The following is a 21853-nucleotide window of genomic DNA, read 5'->3' on the forward strand; positions in this document are numbered from 1 at the left end:
GATGCTAGAAACGGATGCTATGCATTCCGTGGACTGCAAGATGCACAAACATCTTCCTCTTATAGGAACTATCAGTAACCAAAAGACTCCACGACGCCGACGTGCAGAAAAACGATTTTATCGTATTTTGGATATATTACAAAAAAGAACGAGTCTCAAAAACTGGTAGACAGTTGAAGGTAAGCTAGGAGGACAATCTCCCACGAGATGGACCAGTTTTCCTCAAAGTGGCCGATAACGCCCCCTCGTGAGCGCCGAAGGCCCACAGGGGGGCTGTTTTCCTCACATGTCAAACTAAAATTAATTTTGTTCTTATTCCTAGCCTGTTTTTGTTTTATTTATCACGGCTTTCTTAGCAAAAAATCCGCTACATATTACCGAACGCGGCGACATACGGCTATTTTTAAGCACGCCTAATATTAACAAACTCGTTAGTGCTAAGTGCATCAGATTCATCCTTCACATTAGATAATATCATCCTTGCTAAATACGACTTCTGCAAATATGAACCTATTTTTCTGTACATATCGGCAGGTTAGCAGCTATTTGCCTTCTATTCATTAACCTCTACCTTTTAATTAGTCTGCATTATGTGATAGGTTAAACAACCCGCAAAGTAATGCAGACAAGATTAATTTATTGTCAAATAAATAAATAAGATAGAAATGCTTTGTTTTCATTTTAATAAAAATATATGCGTTTTAATGGTTTTTATTGAAGACTTGTTAAAAAGTAAGCTTAAAAGAAGTCAGAAATAGAATATGGCATTGTTTCGAGTATGTCCAAATTTTTGTAGACAAGCTGGATTTCCTCCTCCCTTAGTTAGAGGAGGCATATGTAAGTCTAGGCATTTACAGGCCTTGTGTCCTGTTATTGGCTGGTTTGAGTAGCCACTTTACTCGCTGTGTAACATTCACCACTCTGCCTATGCTTAAACATCCAATTTCCTCAAGTCTTAAATCTGTTGACTTTTGTGAAGTAAAAGAGCTGAAACCTTTCATGCGGATGAGATTCATCCGGCTGAACCATTTCACCTACTAGGCTGTCTGCAAACATTTAGACATACTCAAAACATTGTTGAATAAACTAACTGGTATAAGAAGTATAAAAATTGTAAAACTTTTTTCAGGCGCACAATAAGTTTTTCTGGGTTTTTATTCCATGTGTGATTCGTACTATTTACATTTGTTTCAGGTCGCATTACAGAGTGCATCATTAGGGTTGATGTCGACTTACTTTGTTGTTGACATACTATTTACGTCGGTAAATAGTACGAACGGCACACGGCATAATAACCCAGAAAAACTTCTTGTGCATCTGAACGGCCGTGAAAATCTGAGAAGTTCAATGTTTTCAGGCATTGCCTAGTAGGTGATTGGTTCAGCCGGATGAATCTGATCCACACGATAAAGGTTTCAGCTCTTTTACTTTACAAAAGTCAACAGATGGAAGAGTTGAGGAAATGTGAATGTTTAAATATAGGCAGAATTGTGAATGTTACAGAGTGTAAAGTGGCCACTTAAACCAGCCAATGTCAGTTTGTAAGCCCTGTAAATGCCTAGACTTCCATATTTCCTTCCCAAAAAATATTTTTCTCTCTGTTGAAATAAATTTAGAATATAACACATTTAAAAATAATAATAGCAATAACTGTTTTTAAGATGCAGTTTTGTTTAAAAAGTTTGGATGGCTCTAGAAAATTTTTCTTTCTCCAAGTGGGCGGTGGGCGAAATAAGTTTGAGAACCTAAGATAGGCTGACGACTAAACCGGCGTCCTCACTAAACACTGTCTTCAATTTGGCCCTGGACCAGGAGGAATGGAGGCATATTATACACCTAGTGCCTGACATTCCATCAGACCAAGACGTTTAGCATTAAGCAAGTGATGAAGAATAAGATATTAATAAGGCTCAAACCATTACCTTTGCAGTATTGATTTTTAGTTTCATTATAATTAAGAAGGCAAGTAAAACATCAAGTTTATTTAAATAATTTTGTCTATTAACTGACACAATTTTCCTTAATTCTAAAGCACTACTTTAATAGGCTGTCTAAGCAGGTTCATCAGTTTTGGTTTTTTCATTTTCTTTGCCTTGCAGCTCTATATAACGATCGAGATTGTTTACGAGAGCCAACTGGTGTTGTGACATCTGGTTGACAATTTTGGAAGCACTCTTTTCAAGAACTTGACATAACTGGGCTCTCATTATGTCCAAAGATGGAAAATTGGCATATGTTTTAAATTCATTTTTAGATAATAACTGTCCATCCACTATTCCAGCTAAAATAACAAACATCAAAATAATTCAATGATTTCATTTATAAATATATTTAAAATATATACATGTACTGCATAATATAATACCGCCTCGAACATAACCCAACCTTTATATTTGAAGAAGGAACAAAAGAAAAAATTCAAATATATAACAAAGATTAATTAGGTAAATTGTACAAGAAAAAATATGACTTTTGTATTTAGACATGCTTAAATTATCATCATTGTCCCTTGAACGATTACTGCTCGATGCATCATTTTTACTCGTCTGCCTTCAGATCTCACCAACGCAATCAACACACACATAAACAGTGCGTGTGATAGGTGAAAAGGCTGGGCTGTGTGCGTAGGTAGTGTGAACCCTGGTACATCTGGATACGGCCTAAACCCCGAATATAATGCAAATTTTTTTTTTATGAATATTATGAGTAAAAAATATTGCGTTACTACATTAGGTATACATCTTAGCTTCCATCATTTTCCTATCGATGGCTTTAACAGTAAGAAGTGGTGGAAATAAATAGGTCAAACATGTCATGTAATAAACTTGAGCATCTGTCAACATAACCTCATAGAAACATTAGTCGATTCGTTCCTGAATCATAAAGTTATTCTCGATTGAAAATGTCAGTTTACAAGCAAAATTCTCATAATTTGCGAGAATTTAATTTTCTGCTCCAATATGCAAGAAATCTGCGGCGGAGGTTCATCGAAGGCTTTTAAATACTTATGGTGAGGCCGCTAGTAGTGAAAGAATGTGTTGTGAGTGATTTCAATGCTTCAAGAACGGTGATTTTCACATCGAAGACCACCAAAGCGGTGGAAGAGAGAAGATTTTTCAAGATGCAGAATTAGAGGCTAATTAGTCTTGATAAGGACTTGTGTCAAAGTCTCGGAGATCATTAGGAGTGACTCAACAAGCAATTTTAAAAAAACCTCAAAACTATGGGAATGATTCAGAAGCAAGGAAATTGGGTGCCATACGCGTTGAAACCGAGAGATGTTGAACGGCATTTGTTTGCTTGTGAACAGTTGTCTGAAAGGCAAAGCAGAAGGGATTTCTGCATCGCATTGTGACTGGGGATGAAAAATGGATCTATTACTATAATCCCAAGCGCAGAAAACCATGGGGATTTCCCGGCCATTCATATCAATGGCCAAACCGAAAAGGTCATGCTCTGTATTCGGCGGGACCAGCTCGGCGTAGTGTATTATGAGTTATTATTTATGAGCTTTAAAATTGTAAAACAAATACTTTGAAATAAAACTAATCATCTACTTATTAAATTAATAAGATTTTATTTCCAAATAAAACCATAAATTGGTTCTGTTTTTCAGTTGCCGTGTAATTAAAGTATTTTCTCATTACACACATTTTTCTGCACAGATCGCTTTTAATAACGAAGAAGGCTCGCTAGAGAATAAATGCAAGGAAGGCAATTACCAACAATTGAAATATCAAGTGTTTGTAGCGTGTCAATTTAATTATATGTCATTAGTGAATATGGATAGTTAAAAACATTATGGAAAAAATCATTTATATTGCAATCTTTGTTTATCTTTTGAAAAAAAATAGAGGCATTAAGAGGGCTCAAGGGGTGAGAGAGTGAAATGGTGTATGCCCTTGCATATTTTTCCCTTTTTACTAAACAGCATAGAACTTGATTCACCTTCTCTAATTTCTTCTTTACGCAGTTGACAGAAAACTATACATTATTTAATTAAACTAGACAAAAAATGATTCCAAGTAAATAATGAATTTTGTAGAATTATAATCCAATAAACTTGTTTTATTTTGGATACATTACCAAATTAAATATGGAATTCTACCAATTGTCTGCATACACAATAAATAAATGAATTACGTATTTTAAAACTAATGGTTTTCACAAGATATAAATAATTAATTATCAAAAATGAAATATTTCTTTTCAACCTCAATCTGAGTCCGCTAATTCTGTAGTGTTCTGTGTATTGGTCACAAGTTTATTCCGCCAATTAGAAAGGTGTATTTTATTTATGAGAATAAACACCAAGTTCTATGATGCAAAAGGCCAAAAAACAATAGGTACCGTATAACTCCCCAACTATGTCCTGCGGACACAACTATGTACCACCCCAGAATCAGATACATTTTATTCAATATCATGCATTTACGAAGACGCACCTGGTTCTTTCTTTAGACAGTTGGCGCCAATTTCTGATGTCATTTCATCGCAGCTCGCTGTTGGTCATTTTACGAGGTGATAATTTTAAATTTAATTGATTTTTGCTACTTTTTTATTGTTGTCAAACTTTCTTGCATCTAGGAAAACTGGTAAGTGTTACAAATGAGTACTATATTTTAAATTGTAGGATATTTCTTTGCGATTATTTAGATTCTATGTAGCCTTTGATACTGTTTGGGGTTGGGGTTTTGGGTTTGGTTTGGGGTAAAATGTCGAAAAGAACACTTTGTTACCCAACAATGTACCATGGCTCATAGATGGTACAACTTATTTATTCTTTATATTTTGCCCAATAATTATTATGGTACATAGTTGGGATGAAATATTCTTTTTTTGAATCAGAGCTGCAATTATTTTTTGGAAAAGTATGAAGTATTATGTTGTATTTATCTACCTGCTTATATATATTTGATTATATAGGTACCTATTTTTTCAGATTATAATATCTAAAACCAACCGGAGAAAAGTAGGTGCTGCAAAGCGCTAGCGTAAAGGAAAAATCTGATAACTGACTCAAATTTCAATCCGAAAAGTAGTGATGAATCTACAAATGAACATCAACTAATGAATAACAATGAAACATTACAAGTGAATGACTATATTTTTGTGCTATTCGAGGGAGAGAATTAGCCAGGGCAAATAAAAAAAATGATGATGCTGGAATTATGATGAATAGCATGTCTAGATGCGGAATAAATCATCATTGGGTTTGGCCAGCCAAGGAAGACTTCAATTTATAAAAGCAAAGATATTATACAGAAAACACAAACCCAGAAAAGATTTCTTCTACCAGGGCAGCATACAGAATTCCTTGATTGGGATTCTTGTTTGGATTTTTTTTATTTTTTTTAATTCCTTAATACCTACATACTTTTTTTCAGTTCAATTAACTTAAGTTTAATTAGGTTATATAATTTCTTAATTTTTATGTTATTATGCAAATAAAACTTTATTATCTTGTCGAAATAAATTACTTTTATTAATAAAGCTGAGTTTTTATTTTCAATAATATTTGTAACTTGAATACAGTGTTGACATTTAGCGTTACAACTATCAACAAGATTCGTTTTTTGTGAAATAAAGTAATAATTTCCAAAGTGTTACATAGTTGGGAACTTCGAAGCCAATCTATATACCACTTTTAGAAAAATATTAAAAAATACTTCCAATTAATATTTTCAACAAATTTCAATTTCAGAATATTTCGTAGATAGTTTTTTATTAAAAAAATACAAAATAAAATTGATTAATACATAAGCGAGGTAGTTTTTTGTCAAAATATACTAAAATTGTTACATAGTTGGGGAGTTCTACAGTATATAAAACATTGACAGAATAATGTATTTGAAGTGTTTAAAATATTCAAAATAACATAAGAGAAGGTAAAAAAAAGCGAGTATGTAAAATCGCATTTTTAGAAAATAAGAGTACGAAATTCTTACCCATCAATATAAATTGTGGCAGCTTTTTCAAGATTTGCAGTAATTTCTGTACTTTGACTGTTTCCGAAAATATGATTTGTGTATTGGACACAAATAATGGTTTGACAATTTCATAACGTGTGCCTTGCACAGCCATATTTACAATTTTTTTACCATAAGTTCTTAAATGCATGTTTTCAAATTTAAGATCGGCAAACACTTCATATTTATCTTCCATCGTTACGGAATTCACGTGAAGAAATGCAATCATATTAGAATGGTTAAACCAGTTGAGACATTCTTTGGCAAGGATATGCTCAAATGGATTATCAATCACAACCTTCTTCCTAGGATTTAGGTTGGAACATTTATCTGCTTTATATCTATTGATTCTGATCAAATCTTTCGGATATTTGGGAATGCATGTATTAATGACAAGTTGTCTTTTGAAATTCGGCGCTCTGGGCTTCTGAACATTAATTTTTCCTCTGAACCGTTTAAATTCCTGTATTGATGGTTTAACATGAAGTAATACTGCAATTGTAAATAGTTATTACATCAATATTTTGTGAGATTGTAGGGTTTATAAATATTAATAGTTACAAGGCTAAATAACTTACCTTTTTGTAAAAATGACATTATAATAGCGATTTTGTGATTTATCGATATAAGAGAATATAACCTAAAAAAATTATACACGATTGACAAACTTCACTTCTATGGTTTTTTTTCTATTATTTTGACGTAACATTAGTATGTTGCCATAGGAAATACGATATTATCATTATTTAATAACAAAATTTGACTCACCGTCGGTGCATAGAGTACTTCATTGAGAGTGGCAAATGCTACGTACTTTGATAATATGTCATATAAAAGTAAAGCAATAAATCGTTGCTTTAGATTCCAGTCCAGTGACAATTAATCATTGAAATTTTAAAGCATTCATGAATAACATTTATAAATTCATTAAAAATAAATTTTAGTAGAAAAATACCGACGAAAATAAAAGGTTGTATTTTTCTCGAAAAAAAAGTATGATAATTCAATTTATTATATGTTCTTCAATCCAAACATACTTATTCACCGTCTTACAATTCCAATACTAAATTAGCTTGTTTATTAACAACTTTTATAATACCTACTTAAAGTTATTCATAATCGACAATTATTACTTTTTGTAGTTATAAAACTCAATTAGTTGTTTATATATAAATCAAACATGAAATATTTTAAGTCTGTTTTTAATTAATAAAGAAACGTCGATTATAATTTATAGCTTGCCGTTTTGTTTCTTTAGGATAACAATCAAATAATATTTATTCTTTTTGCACAAAAATGGTAAAACTAAGATCTAGCAATACGATTATTAGTAATAATTAAAAATCTAATGTCAAATGAAAAGTTTCAAAAAAGTATTAATTTTTCATGCAAAAAATCTGTTTTCAAAGTAAATACGTATATGTTTCAAGTTTTTTCTGGTGAATAAATACGTATGTACCTTAATAATAATTTTAAAAAACATATTTATTTTGATGACTTAGTACAGGTTGACCTTTACAAAAAAAATTGCACATGGGAATAAAATGGATAGTCACAAGAAATTAAAAAATATAAATGTCCGTATTACTCTTCAAAATAAGTGGAACACAATACTAGTTGTTTTTCAGATAAAATAAATTAGCAAAAATGTGTTTTTTATCTTGGTATTTGAACAGAGGAGATGATTAATATTATACGTTCTTAGAACATTAAAAATACAAAAACAAACAAATGAACCATCACGCCATTTGCTCGTAGGGGTGGAGAAATAGGATAGAACGCCATATCACTATGTCCTTGCATACAGACCTCGCTTCCTCTACATTCATACATTTTCTAATTAGAAGTACATTCTAAATGGTAATTAGAGAAATTATTTTAAGTACCTACTCAAGTATTTGTTTCAGCGTTTTTATTATATTTTTACCTATGGTGAATTTTTTTTGGATTGTAATTAATTGTAATATTTTTCATAACACTCGTAGAAGAACGTCGGATGTGCGAAAAATGCGAAATTGACTTTCTTTTATATTTGATCTTGAAAAAGTTATACATAAGGGCTCTTTATTCCAGGTTTGGAAATATATATGTGTATATATTATATTTCATCATTCCCTTTCCGCATCTTATGGTGTATAGGGCACGGCATTGGTGTACAAATCACAGTGTATCATTTTTGTTATATAAAGGTAAGATGATCAGTCTTACGCTTCAGGTACCAGTCCAGGGACTATGACATATTCTAGTGTAAAAACACCGTTTTAATTATATATTTCATGTTAACCATGTCGGGAATCTAACTCGAGACCTCTTGCATGATGGGCAAATTCGCTAACAACTACACCACGAGCTCGACTAAATATATTAACTATTACTAACTAAACTAAAACTAACCCAAACCCAATAATTTAATCATATATAGTGACATAAAGTTTTTTTTAAAAACCGCTCTCGCGCATGCGTCGTTGATCTACGATCATGACGAATTTTTTGTTTTTTTTTTTATTTCACTTATTATGGTTTTTACCATTCATGATAATCATGACGAATTAATAAATAATAAACGTTTCAAGTATTGTCAAAATCTTCAAAAATATATATGGTAAATATTTATATAACAAACTGTCAATAAGATAATATTATATTTAGTGATGAGCTGAACCGATTTCCAAAAATAATCGAATAGTTCATCGCCGGTCATTTGAATATGCAGCCGGACCTTTTTGAAATCGGTTATATTGCACTATAAAAAGTTACCTATGCTCAACTTTTCCGAGCCCGAGGGTGAAAAATCTGTGAGTGCCTGAACATGAATACCCCAGCTAAAATGCTATAAATACTACTTTAAAATATATAGTCATTATGCTTGTCTTGGCAATGTTTAAAAAACTGGCTCATAATAATTCAAGTTTTTGGCGAAACACATATTTTTTAAAATAATACAATTGCGAGAGTATTCTATATGGTAGCGCGCTTCTCTCACTGCTACGTTTTTAATAACACTAATTTGTCACCCCATCAGTTAGCGGGGTGGTTTGGTGGGGGACGGGGAGTAGAGAGGCACACGTGCAAACTAACCAAAGTATTGAATATTACTAAACTGTGGAATACATGAATTGTAATGCTTACTGTTTGCGATTTGGTAGGATTATACAAAAAATCGTCAATATGATGATTCACAAAAAATGTATTGAACAAATATGCTACCTGGAGGACCCTAAATATCTCCCTTAGGCACGGGAGGTTTGAAGAAAGCTACTAAATTATCGATGACCTCAAAATGGGGTTGGTGAATCTTTATTTTTTCATGAAATTTATACTGTCAATTTTAATTAAACACAAAAATTACTTAATAAACTTAATAAAAAAAACTTTATTATTCTGTAACTGCTTTGTAACATCATATTTTCAAAGTTAATTATGTCAAACGATTTCGTAAAATACCTGCAAGTCAGCGATTCGTACAATAAACCGCAGTTAAACCAATGTTTTCTTTTCTTCTTGTCAGTTATGTTTCACCATGTGTGTTTTGATCACTCGTCGATCAGAACTCCTAAGATTGCAGGTGGTGTAATTTCGAAGTTTCAGTGGGGATTTTCAAAATTACAAAACTTAAAAAATCATAGCGATGTGTTTACACGATACGTAAAAATAAACTATATATTGGCTAAGTTTTATAGTCTATTAATAAACCTTTATTTTTAGTAAAAAAGCCACTGAACTTCCTCATTTAAAGATTTTTCAGGAAATAATATGAATTGTAATAATTATTAGTTATCGACTAACTTCACGATCATTAATTTAATGCTCGATTATTCCGACGAATACCACTGTTCGATAATGTTTACTCATAACCGGTTATTTTTATTCCTAACTTGCGAGTTACGAGCACGTGTTGTTTGACAGTTTGACGTAAGTTTCAGGCGTAAATAAGGAGAATCAATTACTATCTTGCTCATTTTGTAACAGTTTCATAAATAGTCATAATTTATTTAAAAACCTATTTGAAGTTTTACTAAATTGTTCTACATAACTATTTTCTGTCAGAAATAAATAGGTACGAATTTTATTTATTGCGGTATCGTTTTACGTGTGTTAATTTTACTTGAATTTATTTTTAAGAATAATTTGTTTTGCAGAAAATGAGACTCGAGACTCCACCGTCTTCGGTTCACGGAGACGACGAAATTATGGATGAGGAGTATATAAACGAAGAAGACCTACTATATGTCGGTGATTTGGACGAAGTACTTGATGATTTGGATGAGGAAAACATCGAAGAAGACAATTCTGACGCATCAGAGGGAGAGCCACCAGTTGACAATGCTAAGATCGTATTTTCTAAGCATACAGGATCTGTGTTTTGTGGTTCAGTACATCCGGAAAGGAAATTAGCTGTTACTGGTGGAGAGGACGACAAAGCATTTGTTTGGAATATAGAGACTGGAGATGTTTACTTAGAATGTGCAGAGCACGAGGACTCCGTTGTGTTTGCGGACTTTAGTCATGACGGCGTATACCTCGCCACAGCTGACATGGGGGGCTCTGTTAGAGTACTTAAATGCCCCGTTAATGAGAAAGATCAGTGGGAGACTGTGTGGGATTACCAAGCTGGAGACCTGTCTTGGGGACGATGGCATCCGGCTACGCGAGTACTCTTCTGTGGCGCCACTGCGGGTGAAATTTACATGTGGAAAATTCCATCAGGAGAAACAAAAGTCTTACAAGGTCACGGACAGAAATCAGAATGTGGAGTAGTAAGTTTAATAATATTATCTTGTTATTTATTTATTTTACAGTTTTAAATACTGAGTGTGTAGACATAAATATAAAAATAAATATTATATATTTTATCCTAATAACTACGATTATTTGGCCCATTCTTAGACTGTCTAAAACTGTGTGTTCTTTTGCATGTTCTTCTACTACTGGGGTGTTCTAGCCATTTTCATATTTTTTTGTTTGTTTTTTTAAAAATATTTTCACATTCTTATGTTAGTAAGCTATATTATTTATTTATTTATACTTTTACAATGTTTGTATTATTTTTTTTATACAGAATAATGTTCCCCTTACTGGGGTGTCCCGTGACGAGGGAAACATTTTTCAATTAGTAAAACATGCCTTAAATTAGTTAGGTATTTGACAAAGTTAACATAATAAGCAATATAAACTAAAATTTTTTTTTTTTTTTTTTATTTTATTTTATTTAGAAAACATACAGTCATACAAAATAAGTACTAAAAACAACAATTTTTTAACATAAAAAGACCAATTAAGTTTTCATAAATTAAAAAGATATAAACATTAAATGTGACAAAAAATAAAAAATAAATAAGAATTTTAAGTGAAAAAAGGATAATTGTTGACATTTGCGTTTTCCATGGAGGTAATAAATTAAAATAAATAAAAATACCGAATGCACACTCCGAGCCATCCACGCACACACATGAACGCACATATAAAACATACACAAACATATACATTACATGCGGCACATATACATAGCATAAACCACTCAAGATGTACATTCAGCAACTATCCCAAATAATCGACCCCATGAAGAAATTTTCTGTACAAATGCAACGTGCAGTTAAAAATGTCTACATCAATACTGAGTCCGTTATAATTTCTACAGGTACGTCTAATGAATGAATTCGAGGTATAATTGTTTTTACAAGTTGGTACATAAAAAAGGGAATTTAATCTAGTATAGCGAAGAGGACAACGGAAACCAATATTTTGTAAAAGATACGGCGAATCAACTATGTTATTGAGAATTTTGAAAAGAAAAATTAAATTATATCTAAGGCGCCTTTTTTGTAGTGATTCTATATTAAAATTGATCAAAGATGCGTCGTAATCATTTTCAATGTTACCAAAACTATATTCCAGGCTCCTTATAAATTTCTTTTGAATGTTTTCAATTTGATTAATATATACATTATATTGAGGGGACCATACTAATGAAGCGAATTCGAGTTGACTTCAATTATGAAATGATTAAAATAATCATAAAAAAAGATAACCAATTTAAAAAGACCAGTAGACCGAGTTTCATAAACAGTACACAAATGTTTACCTATTAGGCTTGATCTACTCATCGTGCGCAACCCACCTCCACTATTTATTTCTTAATAGCAATTTTATATTGTGAGTACTTATTAATGGTCCTTATGGATAATGGAAGTAGATTGTACACTTTAACCGAGTAGTAGGCCAATCCTCTTTGACCGAAAGTTGTATGAATTTTTAATTGTTTTTGCAGCATCAGGATGGAGTATCTAGTAACTATTGTATTTGTGGAAGGAGTTATGGAAGGTAGAGAATAATGTTTGTGTGCGCACAGTAACAGAGCTTTTACATAAAGTTGTTTTACAGATGTTACATTAAGATTTACGAATATACCGAGGGAGCTAGTTCTGATTGGGACTCTAAAGATAATTTTTATTAAAGCTTTTTGTGTAATTATTATTTCTTCGATCAATGTGTCATTTGCACATCCCCATCCAATTATTCCATATTCCAAAACTATTGCGTTATATATTTTTACAGGTTCTTTTAGGCTTATTATATTTCTTATAATATTAAAAAAGTAAATTTGTTTTATCAATTTATTTTTAACATGTTCGATTTGATTAGTCCATCTTAAATTCTCATCTATATAAATGCCTAAATATTTCATTGAATCTACTCTGTCCAATAATTTACAAATACGTATAATAATTGGAATTTGGTTATTGTAATTACAGCTGTGAATGGTTAAGGAAAGATTAGGATTTAGGAGATGGTATGGAATTTTTTTCAAGATAGGTAATTAATTGTTTTTTTATAACTTTTTTCATTATTTTAGACAGGGTGTTTAGTATGGTTATTGGTCTATAATTTATTATTTCCATCTTATTACCCGCATACAAATTAGTATGTTAATATCTAATCTTACACTAGCTACAACTCAATTCCATTAGTTACAAGATAGTTACACAAAAAAATATGTACGGGTTTATAAGGTTAGGATATTGATAGGGAGTGGCATGTTAATAATTGGGCAGCCAAAAAAATGTGGTTTATATCTTCTTCCTCTAGCTGACATTCGCATAAGGCAGAATCCCGATCATGGATTCTGAACAAGTGATAACCATTGCAGCGGTGTTCAATGCGTATTCTACATATAGAGATTGTCTCGAACTTGTTCAGAATCAATTTGGAGAACCAACCGTAACGTTTGGTTTAAAATGGAATAGATGTTTACCGTTATAAAAGACTACCTAATATTCTTGCCATGTGAGAAGTTGCTTCTCCTTTATAATAATGAGGAGATCACCTAATGGTAGTAAATTACTATATGCGTTATCCCTTGGATGAACCTCCTCCTTTGCCAACACGTCCCCTTTTTTTTTACCGGGAATACCAAATGACTAGGGATCACAACAATTTTTTTATTAGATGCCTCTGATAATGAAAGAAGAAATTGACTTTCAATACAGAGCTTGTCCTCGCAATAAGAGGATGGTGGGGATCTAATCTTTTGTACAGCACTCAGGGAATCCGGCAGTATTAAAAACTTGCTAGGTTGTGAGCTTAAGGCGTACTTGACAGCTTTTTGGATTGCGATACATTCTGCTGTTAATACAGACACATGCAACTTGTACAATCTTTGAAAGCCATCAACTTCACAATATATGGCCGCACCGCACCTATGTGGGCGAACCTGACCGAGATCCATCAGTTTTGAGTAGTCATATTAGTGTACTGTTATTACCATTGATGCAGCCATACACATGTAACATTTTCTCATATAAATCACAAAACAAACAAACAAACAAACCATCACGCCGTTTCCCCGTAAGGGTAGGCAGAGAGGATAGAACGCCACAACACTCTATCTTTACATACAGATCTCGCTTCCTCTACATTCATACATCTTCTCATGCACGCGCGCCGATTATTCCTTTTTTTTTTTTTTTTTGACATGTCCATCTTTAAGTATTTGTTGGATTTGGTCATGCCATGTCTTTCTCGGTCTTCCTCTATTTCTGCATCCATCAACATTCGCATTGTAAATATTCTTAGCCGTTCTCTCGCTGTCCATTCGTTCTACATGTCCAAACCAGCGCAGAGCTCCTTTCTTGATTTTGTCGCTAATGCTTGTCTCAGCCTTACATAATGTACGGATCTCAACATTTGTGCATCTATCGTACATAGTTTTACCACACATTCGCCTGAGAGATCGCATTTCGACAGCATTCAGCTTACTTTCATCCCTGTTTTTCCAAGTCCATACTTCGCTCCCATACATCAGGGATGGGACCAGGACTCCGTTGTGAACTGCCAATTTTGCCTCTTGTGACAACCATTTATTTGCCAAGGTCGATTTAAGTGCACCGTTCACTCTGTTCCCGGCACTCACCCTCCTTTCAATATCTTTCTCAGTCATTCCATCCCTAGTGAACATACTTCCCAGATACACAAATTCCTCTACTTGTTTTAGTATAAGTCCATTCACAGTGATTTCACATTTAGTCATACTTTCATTTCTTTCAAAAACCATCACATTCGATTTATCGACATTCATCAGCAAATCGCTTCTCTTGCATACATCGTAGACCTTTGTTACCAAGAATTGCAGTTCCTCTTTGTTATTAGCAAGGAGTACAGCATCGTCAGCATACAAAAGACAATTGACTTTTAAATCACCCATTTTTGCTCCCATTCTTAAGCCTTTCAGTTCTTTCATGCAGTTATCGATATACACGTTGAACAGCCATGGTGACATAACACATCCCTGCTTCACTCCTTTATGAATGTCAAACCACGATGTGTATGATCCATTTACCCTAACACATGCTGTGCTGTCTTTATACAGAGAAGCAATAGCACGTGTTAGATTTCCGCTTACTCCGTACTCCGATAACACCTTCCATAATTTTTCTCTGTCAACTCTATCAAACGCTTTTTGCAGATCGACAAATGCGCAGAAAAGCTTTTGGTTTTTAGCAAGAAATTTTTCTGTCATGTTTCGTAAAGCAAATATTTGATCCATACATCCTCTTCCATTCATAAAACCGCTCTGAATATCCCACACTCTATCCTTTGTAACTTTTCTTACTCTATCAATCAGTATTCTTCCATACATTTTGCCAACAGCGCTCAAAAGGCTGATTGCTCTATAATTTCCGCATTCTACTCTTGAACCTTTTCCCTTGTATAGAGGCATAACAACAGCTCTTCTCCAGTCTGGAGGAGTGTATTCCTCCTCTAAACATCGGTTGAAAAGTTTGTGCAGCCATACAAAAATTATTTCACCGCCCGCCTTTATAAATTCTGTAGCAACATTATCAAAACCTTGCGCTTTTCCATTCTTCATATATTTGGCAGCAATTCTTATTTCTTCCATTCTTATCTCTGTCGTACCATCATATGCATTTAAACTTACCTGAGGAGGTGCTGCAGTGCTTATATTTCCTGTATGTGTTTCATACACCTCCTCAAAGTATTCCTTCCATCTTGTTTTTATTCCACTATCATTTGTCACCATTTTCCCATCTTTTCCTTTTATAGCTGTCATACATCCACTTTCATTACTGTTTCGGGAATTTTTCACCGCTTTCCAGAATATCTTTATATTTTCTTGGAAGTTCTCGGTCATTTTGATTCCCTCTTTTTTTTTCAACAATTTTTTTCGTTCACACACACCTTGTTTCACTCTCTTCTTACATTCATTATATTTTTTTTTTTTTTTTTTTAAAAAAAGAAATATTTGCGTTCTTATAATTTACCCAAATATTTAATTTTGAGGGCCATTCTCAACGAGTTGTAAATAACTCACTATTAGAAAATGGAATCAAGTTGGGGTAGAGTGGGATTCGAACCACGGACCTTTGGTCTGTGAGTCCGAGACACTAGCCACGGGACCACAACCCGACTGTTATATATGCTTTTTAATTCTGCATACCTATTACCAATCGCTTTATTCACTGTCAGCAGATTTAACCATGCTTCCTTCTTTTCTTGCACTAGTTTTTTTATTCCATCGTCCCACCAAGCATCACCTTTCTTTCTTCCTTGTTTCGTTATACCGCATATTTCCATAGCAGATTCACACATACCATTTTTCAAACATTCCCACATTGCATCAATACTCATATTTTCCACACATTCATCGATCAGTTTAAGATTTACGGCCCTTTCAAATTTATCTTTTATGCAATCATTTTGGAGTTTTTCAACTTTGACTCTAGAAGGCGCCTGCATTTTGCGGGTCTTGGACCGCCATCCTTGAAACAAGATTACCCTTGATACCACCAAGAAGTGATCTGTTTCCATTTCGGCTCCTCTGTACACCCGCGTATCAACTGTTACAGGCCTCAATCTAGAGTCAATGACTACATAGTCGATAATAGATCTTTCATTGCCTCTCTCCCACGTATACTGGTGGATTTCCTTATGATCAAAGAACGTATTTGACACAAAAAGATTCCATTCCAGGCATACTTCTAGCAGTCTTCTTCCATTATCATTCTGTTTTCCATCCCCGAACATGCCTAGGGCTGACTCCATCCCGTCTCTTCGAGTTCCCACCCACCCATTCAAATCTCCCGCAAGTATTACTCTCTCACTATCTTTTTTTCCATTCATTACATTCATCACACTTGTCCAAAACTTATCCTTCTCAGATTCGCAGTCGGAATTCACAGGAGCATATCCTATTAATAAAATAATACTCGTCAATCCAATCTTGAATCTGACAAACATAAGTCTAGAACTTATAAGGACATACTCTTTCATACACTCTATCATTCTGGGCGATAGAAACGCGGCAACACCCTGGCAGGCTCTGTCTGTATCTGGGACACCTGACCAAAGAACCAGGGCGTCACCGTGTTCCATCGAACCGCTTCCTTTTTTCCAACTTTCCGTTATACATAATATATCTAAACATTTATTCCTCATCACATCACACAATTCGTTCATTTTTTCACCCATGCGTCCCCTTATATTCCATGTCGCAATTCTGCATTCTTGCGTTTTCCTCCTCTGTGCGCCCCCACGGAAGGAGCGACCTGACGGGTTGCGAGCCTCATCGAAGTTTGTCAAAGGCATCCTCCCGTTCTGCCTGCCTACTTAATATTAATTACGCTACCCCTCATCTCTACTACTACTTAAATACTTAATTTTACACAAGACCTATAATGAATTGATATAAATGACTTAAATAGATTATTCCTAAGACTTACAGTATAAACATTCACAAAGTACCTTAACACTAAAATTCACTACTGTCACTTATCACTATAGAAGTCATAAACTTAAACATTAATGGTGACTCGGCCGAACGAATCCTTTTCTGCTGGAAGGCCGAGTCGTGGTTGCCATTTGCCATGTGTATCCCCAGATGTTTTTCGCTCGGTGCGGCGTGTCCGGCTTCCAAGGGTTGCCGCCTGTGCTGTGGGTGCATTTGCACCCCGCGCCTGCACCCTGATATTGTGCAAACTTCCCGCCCCTCACCTCGCCTCGGTTCCCGGTTTAGGCTTCGTACTTTTTCAGATGTTGCGACATCTCGAATCTTCCGAGAATTATGTTCGCTAGGGGCACTGATTTTAAGTCATTAGACTTTACAAACTGTTTTTTCTCGTTTCTCGTTGGAATTAAACTATTTAATAAATGCACGCACTTTGCTGGAGGATTACATGCTAACACTAGGTAATTAGTTTTATTAAATTAATGATTAATTGTTAATTTTTCTTACACTGCTAGTTAACACACACAAAGGCCCTTCCTGGAACGCGCTTCGTGTCCCACAAAAATATCGAGTCTAGTCAATCTTTTCTTTATTTAGTCACATATTCACATAATGAACAAAAATGCAGTTATACTAATCTATGTCCACCCATCAAAGAAATATTAATTTTAATCCACCAAGAAATGCGCTAATTTTATTATTTCAACGTTCATATCAGGTTGTTCCGTGGCTAGTGTTGCGGACTCACGGGCCAGAGGTCCGAGGTTCAAACCCCACTCTACCCCAACTTGATTTCCATTTTCTAATAGTGAGTTATTATAACTCGTTGAAAATGGCCACCAAAATTGAAATATTTGTGTAAATTATAAAAACGCTAATATTTCTTTCAAACAAAAAATATGTTCGAGAATTATCTGTAGGTACTCATTATTTTTGTTTTTAATCTTACATTTAATCCGAAAATTCACTCATACGAAATGTGAAATGATTGAAAAATGCATTAACCTACATGTTTTTATCAATTTGATTATAGATATTGACTGATGGTCGTCGATTAGCTGCAGGATATGAAGATGGATCATTAAAAATTTGGGATCTAAAAAGTTCTACAGTTATTCACCATGTCACTCCTGATGCTGCTCATGCTGTCTCCATATCTGCTATTGATTCCTATCATGACAATAATATAATAGCCACTGGATCCCTAGATGGTAAGAGTATTTTTAAGTATGTATGTTTTAACGGTTTTTTTTGTAATTTTATAAAATTATATTCCTTCTTTGGCGCCTAATTCAATGCCGCTGTTGATAATATAAAATTATGTTAATTTTTTTTTATGGTGCCACTCCACAGTAAAGATTAGTTGACATCGTAGCAATTGGTATTTTGTCCACAGCTCCTTTAATAATTCTGTGCTTCTGTGGAACCACTTTATTTAGTTTGTAAACCAGGATATATTGTTTTATTTATTTGTTTAACTTCAAGTACAAAAATATATGCACTTTAGCAGACTTATTGCTAAAACGGTATCTTCCAGCCAATTTAAAAGCAGACTGGTCGAAAAACATTGGTCAAAATCTGTACTTATTTTTTTTATCAATTTTTTATCAATATCAATATTTATTTAGTTACATATGCAATAGATTTGATGAGAAGTGAGAGTATTCATACACATTTTTTATTTTTGCTGGTGATACATCTAAACTGCCTAACTAGAATTAACTTCCCTGTTTTAAGACAGTAAATGCATATTTTTTAGAATCTGTTATTTTTATCATAATTATTATTCACTTCAATTTTTTTTCTGTCCTTTTTGTTTGTCTTCCTTTTTTTATAATTAATATTGAAAGGGAAATTAAATCAATACATAATGTAAAATTAAAAAAAATAGATAATCCATAATAAATTTGAATAAAACTGTACAATAATTAATTGGGCAAAGGTTCATTCATATCATATCAAAATTCAGACTTAAAGTTAAGACACATAATAGATACATATTTATTTTTTAATTACAATTGTTTTTTAATAGGCAGATAAAGCTTGTAACATGTAAACTTATTAATGAAAACACTTTGACTATACACATTATATTATGAGGTATGTGGGGTCAGGTAATGAGTGTGGAAAGAGACAAGAAAAGGATCCAAGAAAGAAAGGGATTTTTTTTAAATGAGAGGATTAGTATTAGATTAGATTAAGTTAGGGTTCTACAAATATACAGTAATGTTTCAGGTGTTTCTTAGAAGTGGCCTGAAAGGTGCATTTTTTATAAGAAAATGTAGCTCATTTCAAAGTCTGGCTCCTTGAACAGAAGGGGAATTGCTAAAGTATGTCTTTGTATACTCCGTTTTCCTTTAATTTATTTCTTGCATTATTTCATTTCTAGCTAAATCTGCAAGCTCTTGGGGACTTAAAAAGAAAAGATTTATAATTTAACCTAATACATTTTTATTTTGCAGGAAAAGTTGTTTTGACAAAATCGGCTCTTGGTAAAACAATTGGTATATTAGATGCTGGTTCAGAAATTGAAGCATTAGCATTTTGTAAAGAAAACTCCCTCGGATTCCTAGCTGTTGGTAAGTATATTGATGAATTTTATAGTAATATGATAGATATTTGATTCTGTATTGTAAATATATATGTGCCTTAAGGATAAACCACGGCAGTCACATTGAACAAAATGTTCAGGATACATGATTTTGTGATTGTGCAGTTTTCAAAACATCGTAACTTATGAACCAAATGAGATCATTTCTCTGTGTAAAGAACTTTAAATGTAAAATGTTGATTATTTTGATAATAATAGTGCGTATTAAAATAGCATATTTGGGACTACTGATATTTTTTGCACTAATACAAAGTGGATTTCAGATTTTTATTTTAACTTTCAAAAGCATTTTTATGAGGAAAGTGGACTTCGGTGTTTTGTTCACATATAAAATAGCTTATTACGATAATTTCTGCATTTTTAACCTCAAAATGGCAAAAAGTGGGCTCCCTTTTTTATCCTCTAGGGTGCAGATATATATAATCTTTTACGAAAATGCCATACTACTACATTTACATTATTAATCTAATTAATTTTTAAAAACCTATACTGATTTGCAAGCAGCTGCTTGACAGTAGTTGATAAATTTAATGAATAATTATTATGATGGTTATGATTAATCTTTCATTTTAGGTACTCTAGATGGCTCCATTAGTATTTGGGATGTTGGAAGACAGACAGTCAGACACAGGTGTGCCGATAGCAAGGATGATAATGCATCTGGAGTTACTTCTCTTCTCTGGATAAATTCATCACTAGTGGCAGCATGTTTGGATGGAAGCATAAGAATATTTGATGGAAAAACTGGAAATTTAGTAAAAAAGTTGACTGGTCATCGTGCTGAACTTCTAGATATTTCATACTCCAAGTCTTCTAACATTCTGTTGACAACTTCTGAAGATGGAACTGGCAGAATATTTGATTTTGATGTAACTAGTTGATTAAAAATTATAATAAGATGATTTATTTATGTAATCTTGTAATGTACCTGCTCAACATTTTGTATAATGCCTTCGCAGAATAGTGAAATTTTTGTAATTATAAAAAACTGTTTATAAGTTATACACATATCAAAAAAACCTTTTTTACTAAAAAAAATCCCATGGACTGACTCCTGAAGTGTAAGACTGATCACTTTACCATTCTGTAACAGATTAAGATAAGCGCATTGCTTTGACAATGTAGTGCCCTATGCACCAAAGGTGCGGATTAAGGTTTGATGATGTTTTTTTTTTGTGCTGAAAGAATGGAACTCAAGTTGGGATTTGACCTTTGATTCGTGAGTCCACAACACTACCATGGGACCACAATCTGATTAAATATTTTTTTTTTTTGTTAACTTTGACGAAGAAGCTTGCTTTGAAACCGGTCGGTAGAAAAAAATATAAAAAATAGTGGTTAAAAACATAGTTGTTTTATTCATTTTATTTTAATTTTTTTTTTGTTCTTGAGAACATATGTAATATACCTATTTTAAAAAAAAATAATATAAAATGACAGGTTGTATCCACTGTGAATGTTTAGTCTTACATATTCCCTTCTGTGTGGCTTTCGTCATCTCTGTTGAGAAATAATATATGTGTTTATCTAAATTAAAATCCTGGACCCCGATTACATTGGGTAGTTAATAGAGTTATCTTCGACTATCTATAAAGGAAAACCGATATTTGTGTACGAAAATGAGCATATTTTCATGAACTTTTTTTTTCGACGGCAACCTATAATTGAACTTGTTTATGAGAAAAAAATGTATTTATATTCTGCTTTTCATACAGAAAACTTCATTTTACTTAGTAGATAAAATTGAAGATAAATGTTAACTTTCCATTTTACTCGGGGCCCTGAGAAGGTTAAAATCCATTTAAGAGATCTTGATATTGTTTTTTTGTTCAGAAAACAGTCATTCTTAATAAGTTTTAAAAGCAAAGATTTTCTAACATAAAAAGACCAATTAAGTTTTCTTTAAAGATGCGCACTCTAAGTCATTCATGTACACAGATATGTGTGTTTACATTTACACACATGCACACATGTGGTACACATACATAGTATAAAGCTCGCAAGATGTACATTCAGAAACTATCCCAAGTA

At 33.2% G+C, this 21853-nt stretch overlaps 2 protein-coding genes across 5 annotated transcripts; one reads left to right on the forward strand and one right to left on the reverse strand.

The window, feature by feature from the left end:
• Positions 1-1979: 1979 nt before the first annotated feature.
• Positions 1980-6701, reverse strand: mRpL10 (mitochondrial ribosomal protein L10). The gene is made up of 3 exons (XM_088228658.1): positions 6548-6701; positions 5949-6461; positions 1980-2281 (listed from the first exon to the last, which is right to left on the reverse strand). Exons 1-3 carry the CDS (start codon positions 6564-6566, stop codon positions 2052-2054), a joined length of 762 nt encoding a protein of 253 aa, XP_088084784.1. The 5' UTR covers positions 6567-6701; the 3' UTR covers positions 1980-2051.
• Positions 6702-7903: 1202 nt separating this feature from the next.
• Positions 7904-21167, forward strand: LOC148280272 (angio-associated migratory cell protein). Of its 4 annotated transcripts, none has more exons than XM_088228656.1 (5): positions 7904-8042; positions 10109-10726; positions 18245-18422; positions 19674-19790; positions 20396-21167. In XM_088228656.1, the coding sequence occupies exons 2-5, from the start codon at positions 10112-10114 to the stop codon at positions 20701-20703; spliced, it is 1218 nt and encodes a 405-aa protein (XP_088084782.1). In that variant the 5' UTR covers positions 7904-8042; positions 10109-10111; the 3' UTR covers positions 20704-21167. The 4 variants fall into 4 exon arrangements, with proteins under 4 accessions (XP_088084782.1, XP_088084780.1, XP_088084781.1 ...); XM_088228654.1 differs by lacking the exon at positions 7904-8042 and adding an exon at positions 8134-8158; XM_088228655.1 differs by lacking the exon at positions 7904-8042 and adding an exon at positions 9799-10026.
• Positions 21168-21853: the final 686 nt, after the last annotated feature.

The sequence above is a fragment of the Micrasema longulum genome, unplaced genomic scaffold (genome assembly GCF_059751315.1).
Source record: "Micrasema longulum isolate JH-2025_06_02 unplaced genomic scaffold, ASM5975131v1 h1tg000597l, whole genome shotgun sequence".
Taxonomy (NCBI): Eukaryota; Metazoa; Arthropoda; class Insecta; order Trichoptera; family Brachycentridae; genus Micrasema; species Micrasema longulum.

Coding starts and splice junctions, on each gene's coding strand:
- mRpL10 (XM_088228658.1), bottom strand. Junction 2,282..5,948: donor GCCACAATTTATATTGATGG/GTAAGAATTTCG, acceptor TTGTTATTTTAG/CTGGAATAGTGGATGGACAG.
- LOC148280272 (XM_088228656.1), top strand. CDS start 10,112: ATGAGACTCGAGACTCCACCGTCTTCGGTTCACGGAGACGACGAAATT. Junction 10,727..18,244: donor AGAAATCAGAATGTGGAGTA/GTAAGTTTAATA, acceptor ATTTGATTATAG/ATATTGACTGATGGTCGTCG. Junction 19,791..20,395: donor CCTCGGATTCCTAGCTGTTG/GTAAGTATATTG, acceptor CTTTCATTTTAG/GTACTCTAGATGGCTCCATT.